The sequence below is a fragment of the Equus asinus genome, chromosome 2 (assembly GCF_041296235.1).
Source record: "Equus asinus isolate D_3611 breed Donkey chromosome 2, EquAss-T2T_v2, whole genome shotgun sequence".
In the NCBI taxonomy this organism is placed as follows: Eukaryota; Metazoa; Chordata; class Mammalia; order Perissodactyla; family Equidae; genus Equus; species Equus asinus.
The window spans coordinates 11,087,293-11,103,881 of record NC_091791.1 but is presented as its reverse complement, the minus strand read 5'-3'; the positions used below and the strand labels follow the sequence as shown (position 1 = coordinate 11,103,881).

At 37.0% G+C, this 16,589-nt stretch overlaps 1 protein-coding gene across 6 annotated transcripts in view; it reads right to left on the bottom strand.

Moving 5' to 3' along the window:
• Positions 1-16,589, bottom strand: part of ATE1 (arginyltransferase 1) — a 169,199-nt gene that overhangs the window by 105,009 nt on the left and 47,601 nt on the right. For all 6 annotated transcript variants that reach the window (XM_044749574.2, XM_070481996.1, XM_044749582.2 and 3 more), the window contains one exon: positions 14,029-14,061. In XM_044749574.2, the coding sequence (XP_044605509.2) occupies positions 14,029-14,061 (33 nt within the window). The remainder of the gene's footprint in view (positions 1-14,028; positions 14,062-16,589) is intronic.

The window sequence follows — 16,589 nt, the reverse complement described above, 5'->3', positions numbered from 1 at the left end:
GAGGACTAACTTGACAAAAAGATACCTTGAATGGACTTAGATTTTAAGATGCCTAAGCTAACCCAACCCCATGCAAAACACTTTTTAGCAAGGAAATTTATGGCATTGTTCTATTTAATGTTTGGTTTTCTGTTCTAGTGTGCTTTCTTTTATTTCCAATCAGTTTTAATATCATATGAAATGTTTCCAGGAAAAGACTTCCAGTTGATATAATTTCACTATGAAACATAAGGTTTCAACTTACATGGGCTCAACTATTATATGATATTCAGAAATTAATTGGAAGTAAGTTGATTCATCAACTCAACCAAGATTTACTGAGTGCCTCTATGAGCCCAGGAAATACCATCCTGACAACCATATAAAAGACATTCAAGTATTATTGAACTGAATTGAGGGCAAGGAATAATGTCTTCAGTTAAACTGCTTGTTTGTCGGCAGCCCCACCCCTGCCAGAACTGCCGAAGAACCCTGAGACCCAAATGGAGGGGAGAACAATCAAATGACAATCCCAATGATCTGGGAGATTTGGCTCCAGATTCTAACTGGTGCCCCTGGCCAACAATACCTTGCCTACTCAACCTGTGACTCCACAGTATGGGGCTCAGCCTGAAAACAACATGACTGTTTCCCAAACCACATAACTAGAAGAACAGCAACCTATTCCAACTTTTGCTCAATGGGTCAAGCCACTGTCTAGCTTTCCAATTCTGATTACTCAGTACCAATAACAGACTGACAACCATTCTCTGAGGGGATATAGCCCCCCTTTACTTACCTGTCTGTTCTGGCCCTTTAAACATATCTGGTCCTCCCAGGTATTATACCAGAGAACAGGTAAAAGCCTCCCCCAACTCACCAGCTCAACCTCTTCTGACCTTCTCTCACAGCACTCCAATTCAGGCCAGCTCTTGGGACTTGATTCTCAGTGTTCTCCTTGTTCAGTAAAGTTGTTTGGACTCCCTTCCCAAGTTTAGCAACACAACCTTCTGCCCACCTCACCCCTCTACTGCTACCTCTGCAAGTCCCCTTTATTTCTATGAGACCCAGTTTTGGAGGGTGGTGTCAAGATGGCAACAATAATCACTGGTAAAAGCAAGTATACATTAAAGGAAGCAGATCAACCACATATGAAGCTAACAACAAAGTCAAAAGACAAAAGTACTAAAATGATCTCTTCATGATAAGAGGGTAACAGATACAGACACACACAAAAAAGAGGTTAGTTTTGATATCAAAAACATAAAATGTGGAGCCAGCCCCATGGCCCAGTGGTTAAGTTTGCGCACTCTGCTTTGGCAGCCCAGGGTATCAGCAGTTCGGATCCTGGGTGCAGACATGGCATGCTCATCAAGCCATGCTGAAGTGGCAGCCTACATAGCACAACCAGAAGGACCTAATACTAGAATATACAACTATGTACTGGAGGGATTGGAGAGAAGAAGAAGGAGAAAAAAGAAGATTGGCAACAGATGTTAGTTCAGGTACCAATATTACAAAAAACCAAAACATAAAATGTCAGAGAAGGGGAGCAAAAGAGCAGAGCTTTTAGCAAGAGGTCAGACTAAAGAGACCATCAATTTAATACAGATTTCTATACACATAGGCTATTATATATGAACCTCATAGTAATCACAAACAAGAAACCTATAATAAATACACAAAAAATTCAGAGAAAGGAACCCAAACATAATACAAAAGAAAGAAAGTCATCAAGCACAAGGGAAGAGAGCAAGAGAAGAAGAAAGGGACAAAGAAGAACTACTAAAACATCCAGAAAAAAGTAACAAAATGGCAATAAGTACATTCTTATCAGTAACTACTTTAAATGTCAATGGAATAAATACTCCAATCAAAAGGCATAGGGTGGCTGCTTGGATTAAAAAAACAAGACCCATGTACATGCTGCATACAAGAGACACACTTCAGACCTAAAGACACTCACAAACTGAAAGTGAAGGGATGGAAGAAGATACTCCAAGCAAATGGAAATGACGCAAAACTGCAGTAGCAATACTTATATCAGACAAAACAGACTTTAAAACAAAAACTGTAACAAGAGACAAAGAAGGACACTACATAATGATAAAGGGAACAATCCAAGAGGATTGTTATATCTATGCTTGTAGGATTATAAATATCTATGCACCCAACATAGAAGCATCTAAATATACAAAGCAATTATTAACAGACATAACAGGATAAATAGACAGCAACACAATAATAGGAGGGGACTTTAAAATTCCACTTACACCAATGGACAGATCATCCAAAGAGAAGATCAATAAGGAAACACTGGCCTTAAATGACACATTAGACCAGATGGACTTAGTAGATATATACAGAACATTCCATCCAAAAACCGCAGAATACACAGTCTTTTCAAATGAACATGGAACATTCTCCAGGACAGATCACACGTTAGGCCACCAAACAAGTCTTAATAAATTTAAGGAGACGGAAATAATACCAAGCATCTTTTCTGACCACAACAGTATGAAACTAAAAATCAACTGCAGGAAGAAAATTGGAAAAGCCAAAAATATGTGGAGATTAAAAAAAAATGCTACTGAACAATGACTGGATCAAGGAAGAAATCAAAGGAGAAATCAAAAAATACCTGGAGACAAGTGAAAATGAAAATACAACACCTCAAAATTTATGGCATACAGAAAAAGTGGTTCTAAGAGGTTTATAGCAATACAGGCCTACCTCAATAAACAAAAAAATCTCAATTAAACAATCTAACAGTGCACCTAAAGGAAGTGGAAAAAGAAAATCAGTAGAAGGAAGAAAATAATACAAGTCAGAGCAGAAATAAATGAAATAGAGACTAAAAAACAATAGAAAAAAAATCAATGAAACCAAGAGCTGGTTCTTTGAAAAGATAAACAAAATTGACAAACCATTAGCCAGACTCACCAAGAAAAAAGAGAGAAGTCTCAAATAAATAAAATCAGAAATGAAAGAGCAGAAATTACAACAGATACCTCAGAAATACAAAAGATTATAAGAGAATACTACAAAAAGCCATACACCAACAAATTGGACAATCTAGAAGAAATGGATAAATTCTTAGACTCATATAACCTTCTAAAACTGAATCAAGAAGAAACAGAGAATTTGAATAGACCAATTACCTGTAAGGAGATCGAAACAGTAATCAAAACCCTCCCAAAAAATAACAGTCCAGGACCAGATGGCTTCCCTGGTGAATTCTACCAAACATTCAAAGAAAACTTAATACCTATCCTTTTCAAACTCTTCCAAAAAACTGAAGAGGAGAAGCTTCCTAATTCATTCTACAAAGCCAACATTACCCGATACCAAAATCAGACAAGGACAACACAGAAAAGAAAACTACAGACCGATATCACTGATGAACGTCGATGCAAAAATCTTCAACAAAATACTAGCAAACTGAACACAACAATACATTAAAAAGATGATACACCACGATCAAATGGTACTTGCTCCAGGGATTCAGGGATGGTTCAATATCTGCAAATCAATCAATGTGATACACCACATTAACAAAATGAAGACTAAAAATCACCTGATCATCTCTATAGATGCAGAGAAAGCATCTGACAAGATGGAGCATCCATTTATGATAATAACTATGAATAAAAATGGGTATAGAAGGAAGGTACCTCAACATAATAAAGGCCATATATGACCAACCCACAGCTAATATCATTCTCAAAGGAGAAAAACTGAAAGCTATCCCTCTTAGAACAGTAACCAGACAAGGATGCCCATTCTCACCACTCATATTTAACACAGTACTGGAAGTCCTAGCCAGAGCAATCAGGGAAGTAAAAGAAATAAAAGAGACCCAAATTGGAAAGGAAAAAGTAAAACTGTCACTATTTGCAGACGACATGATTTTATATGTCATCTATATAAATCCTAACATATATAAATCCTATATAAAATCCTAAACAATCCACCAAAAAACTTTTAAAAATAATAAATGAATACGGTAAAGTTGCAGGATACAAAATCAACATACAAAAATCAGTTGCATTTCTATACACTAACAATGAAGTAGCAGAAAGAGAAATTAAGAATATCATCCCATTTACAATTGCAGCAAAAAGAATAAAATACCTAAGAATAAATTTAACCAAAGAGGTGAAAGACTGTACACTGAAGACTATAAAACACTGTTTAAAGAAACTGAAGAAGACATAAAGAAATGGAAAGATATTCCATGCTCTTGGATTGGAACAATTAACATAGCTAAAATGTCTATACTTCCTAAAGCAATCTAGATTCAATGTAATCCCTACCAGGGTTCCAAGAAAAATAAATAGAACAAGGAATCCTAAAATTTATATGGAACAAGAAAAGACCCTGAATATCCAATGGAATCCTGAGGAAAAAGAATAAAGCTGGAGGTACCACACTCTTTGATTTCAAAATATACTACAAAACAAAGGTAAGCAAAACAGCACAGTACTGGCACAAAAACAGACACAAAGATTGATGGAACAGAACTGAGAGCCCAGAAATAAACCCACACATCTATGGACAGCTAATTTTTGACAAGGGGGCCAAGAACATACAGTGGAGAAAGGAAAGTCTCTTTAATAAATGGTGCTGGGAAAACTGGACAGCCACATGAAAAAGAATGAAAGCAGACCATTATCTTACACCATACACAAAAATTAACTCAAAATGGATTAAAGATTTGAATGTAAAACCTGAAACCTCGAAACTTCTAAAAGAAAACATAGGCAGTATGCTCTTTGACATCAGTCTTAGTAGCATATTTTTAAGTACCATGTCTGACCAGGCAAGGGAAACAAAAGAAAAAATAAACAAATGGGACTCCATCAAACTAAAAAGCTTCTGTACAGCAAAGGAAACCATCAACAAAATGAGAAGACAATCTAACAACTGAGAGAAGATATTTGCAAGCCATATATCTAATAAGGGGTTAATATCCAAAATATGTAAAGAACAACATCTCAAGAACAAAAAAACTAACAAACAAAAAATGGGCAAAAGATCTGAATAGACATTTCTCCAAAGAAGATATACAGATGGCCAATGAAAAGATGTTCAATATCATTAACTATCAGGGAAATGTAAATCAAAACTATAATGAGATGTCACGTCACACCCGTCAGAATGGCTATAATTAAGAACACAGGAAACAACAAATGTTGGAGAGGATATGGAGAGAAGGGAACTCTCATACGCTGCTGGTGGGAGTGCAAACTGGTGCAGTCCTATGGAAAACAGTATGGAAATTCCTCAAAACAATTAAGAATAGAATTAACCATACAATCCAGCTCTTCCACTTCTGGGTATTTATCCAAAGAATATGAAAACACGAATGCATAAAGACATATGCACCCCTATGTTCACTGCAGCATTATGTACAATAGCCAAGACTTGGAAGCAACATAGGTGCCCATGAAGGGACGAATGGATAAAGAAGATGTGGTATTTATACACAATGGAATACTACTCAGCCATAAGAAATTATGAAATCTGGCCATTTGTGACAACATGGATGCACCTTGTGGGTATTATGCTAAGTGAAATAAGTCAGAGGGTGAAAGTCAAATACTGTATGATCTTACTCAAAATAGAAGATAAAAACAACAACAAACAATCACAGAGAGACAGACATTGGACTGGTGGTTACCAGAGGGGAAAAAGGGAGGAACAAGGGGGAAAGGGGTGATGAGGCACAAGGGTATGGTGATGGATTGTAATTAGTCTTTGGGTGGTGACCATGATGTAATCTACACAGAAATCAAAATATAATGATGTACACCTGATTTTATATAATATTATAAACCAATGTTACTGCAAAAAAAAAGAAAAAAGACTCAGTTTCAGTAACAGCCATTCTCTCTTCCAAATTCTGGCCATTGGAGCTATCTTGATCTCTGAGAGCCACCCAGGCAAGGATATTTCATATGCCAACAGACTGAAGAGATGAGATGGTTAAGTTCTTATGGTCCTTTTTTTTTTTTCCTGACAGCAAACTGAATGGTACCAGTGGCTATAAAGCCAGCGACTACGGTAGCTCCCCATTCCTGCTACCTCAGCTTGAAATCCAGGGCACACACAAACACACACACACACAAACACACTACCAAACACATTTTATTCCAGGCTATCGCACAGCTTCAAGAGAAAAGCAAGAAGTTCCTAACTCCCCAAAAAACCTTGGAAAGATTGTTTTACAAGCTAGCAAAAAATCCTAATGGCTAACATTAATATTGAGTATTATCTAAAGTTACTATTTGAATATTAATTAAAATACACCTATTTCAATACACAATATTATCTTGGTGAACAGTTAGACTCTGCAAATACCTATATCACAACTAGGGATGTAGTAGAGAAGCAAGATGTCAAGCTGAGTCAGATCTTTTCTACAGTATTTGGGGAAATTAAAGTAAGTGTAGGATTCTGTGATTTTTAACAATTTATAGAATTGTGAAACCATCACCACAATCTAATTTGGGAACACTTCTATCACCCCAAAAATTCCCACAAGCCCATCTGCAGTCAGTTCTCTACTCCTGCCTCTTATCCCAGGCAAAGACTGATCTGCTCTCTGACTCTATAAATTTCCTTTCTGGATAATGCATACAAATGGAAACACACAACATGTAGTCTTCTGTGTCTGGCTTTGCTGACCTAGCATAACGTCTTTAAGGTTCATCCACGGGCAGCACGTATCATAGTTTGTTCCTTCTTATTGCTGAATAGTATTACATAGTATGGAAATACTACATTTTGCTTATCCATTCACCAGTTTATGGACATTTGAATTGTTTCCAGCTTTTGGCCATGATGAATAATGCTACTATGAGCATTCACATACAAGTCTTTGGACGTATGTTTTCATTTTGCTTGGGTATATTCTTAAAAGTGGAATTTCTCAGCCATACAGTAATTCTATCTTTAATATTTTGAGGAACTGCCAACCTGTGGCTATACCATTTTATATTTCCACCAGCAAAGTATGAGGGTTCCCATTTCTCCACATCTCGCCAACCCTTGGTATTGTCTTTTGATTACAGACATTCTAGTGGGTTTATGGTGGTATCTCATTTTGGTTTTAATTCACATTTCCCTTACTGATGGTGAACATCTTTTCATATGCTTATTAGCCATTTGTATGTCTTCTCCGGTGAAATATATAATTTCAGGTCTTTTATCCATTTTTTTATCCAGGTTGTCTTATTACTACTGAGTTGTAAGAGTTCTTTTTGTTATTGATGCAAATTTAATTCCGTTTGGAGCAGAGATGACTTCAGTCCTTTTGTACAGCATATGATCTGTCTTGGTGTGCTTGAAAAAAATACGTATTTTGGGTCATTGGGTATAGTGTTCAATAGATGTCAACTAAGTAAAATTGTGTGATAGTATTGTTCAAAACTATATTTCACCTAATTTTTCTATTAATCATTGAGAAAGTAGTCCTAAAGTCTCCAACTATAACTGTGAATTTGACTATTTCTCCTTTCAGTTCCATTAGTTTTCGCTTCATGTATTTTGAGGCTCTATTTGTAAGTGTATCACATTTCGGATTACTGTGTCTTCCTATGAGGACACATAAAATTATATTATATTATATTCCTATTATAATTAATAATTATATTAATTTATTCCTATAACTATTTTATCATTATGAAATGTCTCTCGTTCCAGTAATACTCTTTGCCTGGTCTATTTTGCTAGATATGAATACATCCACCCAAACTTTCTTCTGATTAATATTTACATGGTATGTCTTACTCTGGCCTTTTACTTTTAACCTATCCATATTTTCATATTTAAGGTGGATCTTGCTTTTTTTCTTTTATCTAGTCTGACAATCTGTGTCTTTTAATTGGAGTGTTTGGACCTATACCATCCAATAGGATAGCCACTGGCCACACGTGGCTACATAAGTTAACCAAAATTAAAAAAATAATTCAGTTCCTAAAGAGCTCAGTAGCTATGTACGACAATTGTTTATATGTGTTTTGGACAGTGCAGATGTAGAACATTTCCAAACAGCAGAGTTTTGCTTTAGATCATTTATATTTGATGTAATAATCAATATGATTAGATTTAAGTGGACCATCTGGCTATTTCTTTTCTATTTGTCTCACTTGTTCTTTGTTCACCTTTCCTTCTTTTGCCCACCTTTTGTGGGACTGAAAATATGTTACCATTGCTACTGTCTTCACTATTGGATTATTAACTCTATCTCTTTCTTCTTTTATTTTAAGGCTGCTCTCAGGCAGTAGTTTTCAACAGGAAGCCTTTTTACCCCCTCTGAATATTTGGCAACGTCTGGAGACATTTTGTTTGAACTCAAGGGGGAGGGTGCCACTTGCATCTATCAGGTAAGGGCCAGAGATGTTGCTAACCATCACACAATGCACAGGATAGCACACACAAAAAAGATTTAACTGACCCAAAATGTCAATAGTGCCAAGGTTGAGCAACTACACTCTGGGTTTACAAAAGACGTCTCAAACTTATCACTGCCTTCCTTCAAATAATATTATCACTTCAAGTAAGGTAAGAATCCTACAGCATATTATGGTCACATACCAGTAGCTATAATACTGAGCTCAACAAATCCACCTCTCTAAGCTCAATTTTCTTCATAAAAAAATTGGGAATATTTACCTTATGGATATTCTGTGAGAATTAAAATAATGTAAGCAAAGAGCTTAGCATAGTACCTACAGACACTACAGGTGCTAACTTCTTGATAAGTTATTATGACAACTGTTAATGCAGATTTTAATTGATCTGAAATGAAATAGAAGGATATACCTGAAGAGAAACCAAAGTAACCTACATGCCCACATGGCTTAACTTTTCTTACAAATGCGTCTCCTGCAGCTCCCACCTCCAAAATGATGATGAGATTGCACCCTACTGGACTGGCTGGCAAAGTTTGACTCAGAAGAGAATTTCAAGAATCTTTTAGCCTCTGATATGTAATCCCTTTTATTTACCTACATTTAATTGAAGACATCTGTAGATGGTGCCACACCAAATGTAACTGAGACTTAGAAATGTCAATAAAAATGTCTGTAAGGGAGAGGTCTGATGTAAACCTAGCAGGGGAGTGCACATCGGCAGCTACAGAGCCACACGAAATAAGGAACATAGTGAAAATATGTTGCCTGACTTGACGAGGTGATAAAAGCTCTTTTCCCATAAAGCTTAATGAGCTCTATTAGTCTTCAGCTTACAGGAATGTAAAAGGGTCAGCCCCACAGAGGGAAGTAACTGACTCTCCACACATGGCTCCATTCAAATGACAGCAGATCAAATTACTGATGTAACTACTATAACCTGACAATTTTGTTAGATTCATGTGGCAGTTAACTGTTTAGGACTTACAACAAAGGGACATGGTTCACTCACAGTAGTTTTGTGGATAAAGTGAAATTTAACGTCTCCTTCATTTCCAACTGCTAGTCTCGGGTATTTTATTGTCTCTACCAAATTATGTTTCTTTTATTCAAAATTAGGGAAGGTGTTTGGGTATTTACCATATTTGTAATCTTCCTTCTCCAGCTAAAACATAAGTTTAATGGCAACATCAAACATTTCGAGACTCCCAGCATTCTCCTGCCTTGGCTTTGCTCCGGATCTCAGGCTCTGTGCAGTGGCAAAGGAACTGAAATGGGCTCAGTGCTGCTGGAGATTTAGGAGTAGCAGCCACTAACCACACCATCAGGTGACCGCCCTCAGGAAATTCTGGGCTAGAAAAATATCAATAGAAGTTCCTCAAAATATTTCCCAAATATTTCAAGAAAAGCAAAGCATATTGGTCATCTTTAATTGTGATTTTTCCCTCTTCATGTCAACAAGCCCAGCAGAAAAACATCAGCTTAGCCCAGGAAAAATACAACTCCAGATCATTAAGTGGAGAAAGCATATCACACAGAAAATGACAAAACTATCACTAAACTTTGATCATGAGACTTTCCCTTCTGTTCTTCCCCAAAGAGTAAACCTTCCACACACCAATTCCCAATTCAACCAGAGTAGCAAGATGTAATTTAAAAAATACATATTTGTTTGGTACAACTCTAGGTATATGGTTGGTACACTCCAAGTCCTGGCTACATCTGAGAGCATCCAAAAATGAAAAAGACAAAGCTCCTGATCTTAAGTAGCTACAGTCTAGCTGGGAAGACAGACAGTTAACCACAGGGAAACATAAATTTTAGACCTGTGTGCTTTTAGCTGAGTCCTGCTAAATTAGGAATAAAAGCCTACCACACTCAGCATCAGCCTCACCTAGCTGATTCATTTGTTTGTTCATTCATTCATTCAACAAATATTTATTCGGTGCCTCCTACGTACTACTTACTATACTAAGAATGGAAACACAAGGAAGCAGTAAAAACAGGATCTTCCCTCACTGAGCTTACATTTGAGAGAAGTCTATCAGTGAGGTCTATTTAAAAGCATCTTTGCCATTGTTTAGTAGCATCTTCAAATTGATAATTGCTACAGTGAAGCGGACATCAAACTCCAGCCGCCATATTTACCCCTTTGCAGGTAAACCACGGCCAATCTAACTGCCTTCTGCTCAGCACACTTACTCCTGTTTAATCCTCTAAGCTCTTGCTGAAAGGAGAGTCCAGCCTTAAATATTATCAACATTATCTCTTCATCTAGGCTCCTGCCAGTCTTTTTTTTTTTTTTCAAGACTAGACTCTGTTTCCACATCAATCAGAGATTTCCCTGATGTACATCCTATTCAAACACTGACTACAAGAGCCATCACCAAAAAACTACCAAGGTACCTCTTCTCCCCATTGTGGCTCCTTCATGGAAGAGCAAGGGGTTAAACAATTTAACAATTTGTCGTTAATGTTAACATTTTGTGTATCTCCTTCCTAACTAATTTCTGTAAGCTCAAATTCTTTACAAATTGAGATCTGCATGTTTAATTTTGCATCCTGCTTTTCTCTCTTAATATAGCAAAAGTATTTCACACTGCTACCGTTCATCAATATGTACTCATGAACATATACGCATGATCCCCATTTTAACGGCCATAGGGTGTTCTATCATGGCTGGTGTACCATGACTTATTTGACCTTTTCCTATTGTTGGACATTAGGTTATTTATAAATTTTTTGCCATTAATAAGAATGCTATAGTAAACATGCAACCGGTTCAACACAAGGTTGACATAGGGAAGCCATATTGTAGAAAAGATACCATGTCGTAACTTTGAATGACCTCTGACTAACTAACCCAGCTAGATTTGCACCCTCCAGGAGATCCACCTGTTCTGTAGATTTTATGACACCCCCCCACCCGCCCCGGCTAGGGCATATACCTCCCAGCTGCGATAAGATGATAACTTCACCGAGTTCCTTAGGAATGTGATGACCCTCCCAAACAGAGTGTATGCTGATAGCCATCATCAGTGACAAGTGAAAGACCTGGTATGGCAACTCCCAGTCTGTAACACCAGAGGGTCAACATTCCTAACCCCCTCCCCTGTAACCCACAGGCTTATATAACTGCTTCAAGATTCTGTGCCCCCCTGAAGATGGTTCTTTTAGACATTAGTCGGCCATCCTCCCTCTTGCTAGCAAGCTGTAATAAAATGCCCTTTCTCTGCCACTATATTGTCTCTTTACGATTGGCTTTTGTCCCGTGGCGAGTAGATCGTGCCCTTTGTGCAGTAACAAACATATTTATGCAAGTTTTGTTCCCATCTTTGATTATTTCTCTGGCAGTGATCCTTAGACTAGAATTACTCAACTACAAGGTATGAATTTATATAAGGTCTTTAATACACATGACCAAACTGATTTCTGAAAAGGATGAAGTTTAAAAACATCTGATCTCATCACATCTTCCCAAGCATTCACTTAAAAAAAAGATATCTTGATAGCTAAAAAACTGTGTATCACTACTGTCTTAAACTGCATTTCTTTGATTACTTAGAAGGTTAAACTTTTAAAACATTTATTACACCATTTGTATTTCATCTCATCAACTATGATGAAATCCACCAAATATTATGTAAAAGAAAATAGTACATTTTTAAATTGATTCTAGGAGATCATTATATTAAGTATAATAACCTTTTTATCACACTTTCCCAAAATTGCCTTCTAACTATACGTGTTTTCATGAACAAATTCAGGATTTTTTACAAAATCAAATCTAATTTCCCATCCTTTCCTTGTGATACTTCCCATTCTTCTATGCTCCAGAATTGCTTCATCAGCTAAAGAGTTGGTTATATAATTTATATTTCTTCAAGTTTCTATGACTTGGTTTTTTATTGTTTTTACACTAAACTTTATTTAAAATTCTGTGTGACAGTCATTGTGTTCAGTGTTTGCCACATATTACTCATTTCATTGTAATACTCCTGTAAGTAAGTATTCTTATCTCCATTTTTAGATTATTATAAAGACTTGCTCATGGGCCACCCAAGCCTCTCTCATTTCAAAGCCCAGAATCTTTCTACAATATAGCTCTGTTTCCGCCTTGATCCTGGATAGTTAAAAAATGTAACCAAGCCTTCATGGTACTAGCCTCTCTGGTCTGGTCAGTTTCCCCTGACAATCATTTAACCTGGCCAACTGGCCATGAGGAGTATTCGCTGTTCCAGGCTGGGCTATACTACATAACAATGATAGTTTCCCTAACAGCATGAACACAATGTTATAGGAGCAGAAAAAGAAGCAACTGCCTCCATGTGGACAGGTCAGAGAGGGCCTCGCGGAGGACATAGTATCTAGGCTCAACCTCAAGAGGGATATGATTTGAACATGGTGGGAACAGGAACGAGAATATAAATTAGTGAGGTAAACAACAGAGACAAAAGGAAGGACAACCAAAAGGGCGGGAACAGTCTTACTGTGTGCGGCTGAAGTATAGCCTAAGTACAAAATATTACTAAGATTTGAATAGCACTTTATCTACTGTTCCCATGTCCACTGCCTCATTTGAGAGGTAGGAATTACTTGCATTTTAAAGATAAGAAAACTGAGGCTGGGGGCTGGCCCCGTGGCCGAGTGGTTAAGTTTGCGCGCTCCGCTTCGGCGGCCCGGGGTTCAGATCCTGGGCGCGGACATCGCACAACTTATTAGGCCATGATGAGGTAGCATCCCACATGCCACAACAAGGAGGACCCACAACTAAAATATTCAGCTATGTATTGGGGGGGGGGAATTTGGGGATAAAAAGCAGAGAAAAAAAAAAAAAGAAAACTGAGGCTCAAGGAAATTGGTGATTTGCCCAGCGTTAAGTGGCTAATAAGTGAAGATGTGATCTGGAACCCAGGTCCCATTGTCTCCACACACTCCGCGGCTTCCCCTTTCCTACTCCTTTCTCAAAGTCCTGCCCATCTTCTACAAGTGGTTCCGCATCAACAGCGGCTCACAATGATATCTGCTTCTCTGAATACCTAACATTTTTTCTTTATCTCACAGTTTTATCCCTGGATTCCCAGTTCTGTACTGCAGAACCGCTATGAAGGTGAAATGAGAAAGTGAACGAAGCACCTACAGTAGTGCCTTTGTTATCAAAGAAGCTCAGTAAAGGTAAGTCCTTCGGTTTTCCCTAATCAATCCACCGATTTTAAAACGATCTCTTGCACCAAATGAAACTTTCTTGATGACAGCCTCCGCCTATGACTTCTCTAGCTCTTTTCATACACCAGGGCAGTTTATAGAGAACAAGGCTGATGCTAAACAGTTATGAGAGTAATGGAGATACAAGAAGGCTCTTCAAAATGAAAGACTGATTTCACTCTACCGATTAAAAAAGAAATGTACTTAAAAAGAGGCAATGACCTGTTATGAAGGTGTATAGCTCTCTAACTTACAAGAATTCTTAACAAAAAAAAGGTCTGCATTCAACTCACTACTATTATTGAAGAATGTATATGTCACAACAAAATGATCACTCTTAAATTATCAAATAAATGCCTCACAAAAGATACCAATAGTGATGTTAACTTAGCAATTCTAATGTTAAGGTCAGTGAGTAAACTCTTACCTCCAAAGGTGAGTTGCAAAGGAATCTTGTGAACTGCAGTCCCATTTGAATAGAATCAGTTTCATCCAATAAATGGGCAGCAAAAGGGAACACACAGAAAAAGGAAAAATTATTACATAATTTTTCAATAAGAGCATCTAAGTAAACCTAAATGTCTGTATAAAACAAATGTTTCATACATTGTATAATTCATCCACAGAGTATAGAAAAGTTCAATCTAGCCCATAGTAGGTACCCAACTATTTGAATTAGTTTAAACAAACATTTTTTAAAAGTTGGATAAAAGCAAGTAAGGCACAACAAATTAGTCCTGAAATATTTCATTTTTTAAAATTTTATCTCACGACCCCCATATAATAAAACCTCTAAGGGAGGAATCAGCAATCTTCCTGACCAGAAATGTCACAGGCCAAGTTAAGTAAATGCCAAAGAAGAAAACGATATAAACCCAAGGGGGAACTGAGGAGAGAGAAATAAAAGTCAAGACCCAGAGAGGAGGTTGGGTGAGAGTGAGGGAGCTCACACCTCCACATGTGGCACCTGCGCTGTGGTGTTTACCCTGCTCTGCCCTTTCTCTTTCTCTCAGCCTCATATGCATTATTTTTTCTCTCTGCTTTCTGTTTCTTTGACACACATGGAGACTTACAGAATTTCATCTAGAACTAAGTGTTATATGCTGTTTCTCAGTATTTAAATAAACATAAATTTTGTGGAAGGAGGAGCCATGAAAAAATGGCAAATCAAATCGCAGGTTAGCTCTGAAACGAGGACTGTCCACGTAACTTCACACATGTTCATAATGTGTTCTTAGACGTTATTTACAAAGTCAACATTTCAAATCCTTTGAGGGTCACTGTAATAATAAAATACCCAAGGAGTATAAACTCTTGTTCTTCCTAAATGCAAAGTAACTAGAATAAAAGGCAACGGCAGGCCTGTTTCCAAACTCTTAAACTTCCTCTCCACAACAAAGCCAACTAGTACTCACAGGGAATACAAATAATTTGACTCTCTTTTAGAGATACACATTGAAGTATTTCTCAATGAAGTTACATGATGTCTGGGATTTCTTTCAAAATCACTGGGGGGTCAGGAGGGAAGTGTGTAAATAAAGCGAGACTGGCCATTAGATTAAATTAGTGAGAGCAGGAGGTGGATAGATGTGGATTCATTATACCATTCTCTCTACTTTGTGAATGTTTATAGTTTAAAAAAGATATCAGACACTTCCTCCCCCAAAACTAAAGCAAATACAATCCTAAAATATTACCAGTGCACACGAAAGCCACATAATTAACTAGCATCATCTAGGCCCTAGATGATGGAAGTGTACTAAAACACAAAAACCGTAAGATTTTTTCTTCATTTAAACGATATCAATATGCAATTCAATTATATTAACTGTCAAGAGAACTTTCTGAAAGTGCAAGATATACCAAAATTTTCATAATGCTAATAGGAAACAAGTAATTCTATTAAAATTTAAAGTTCAACCTTTGTGGTCTTGGATTCTTTTTTTTGTTTCTGCTGAGGAAGATTCGCCCTGAGTAATATCAGTGCCAGTCTTCCTCTATCTTATATGTATGTTGCTGCCACAGCATGGCTGACAAGTACTATAGGTCCGTGCCAGGGATCCAAACCTGAGAACCTGGGTGGCAGAAGTGGAGTGCACCGAACTTAACTACTACACCATGGGGCTGTCCCCTTAGATTCTTTTTACAGTAGGCCAAGATAAGACAATCCCTACCCTTCCTCCCAAGAGTAAAAAGTCATAGTTGAAATACTAGCCAGTTTTAACAGTGGAGAAAAATGAGGCATGGTGAATTTTTATTTTAAAGTAAGAAATTTACTGTTGTAGAGTTCCTATGCTTTTCCCCAGCAGGTACATGTTAACCATATTACACACATTATACTTTGGAATTTAGAAGTAGTTCTGATTCAGTAATAATTGATGCGTCAAGTAGAATGGAAGTTACTTTAAATAACAATAAAGAGAAGCATATCAACACTTTCCAAGAAAACTAATGTCTCCTTTAAGCTCCAATAATTTACATATGTCTTTGTCATGTGTATACGTAACACTCCTGTCACAGCTTTTTCAATAGACCTAAAAATTCTTGTCCTGTTTGAAGCTGCCAAAACATGAAACACATAAATAAAAGTTCTCAATTCCCTGAGCAGTAAAAACAGAATAACAAACCATAAGACACACATTCATGCTCCTATTCACAGGACACGAAAAAGGTCCAAAATTGCTGCTTCTCAATTATTGCACCAGAAAAACTCACTGCTATTTCCCTTCACTTAATTACTTAGTAAACTCTTTTGTAATGAAATTACACATATTCAGTACAAATGCTAACACTTTAAAAAAGAACAATTATAAAAAAAGCAAATGTAATTGCAAAATACATTTTGCATATACACTGAAATTGACAGTAGAAACAGATTCCTTTTAACAAATACCCCCATGATGTCTGCTCAGTATAAAAAATGGCTCAATTTTGCTGTCAATCTAAAATTACCCTAAAAAATAGTCTATTATAATAACAACAAAAAAG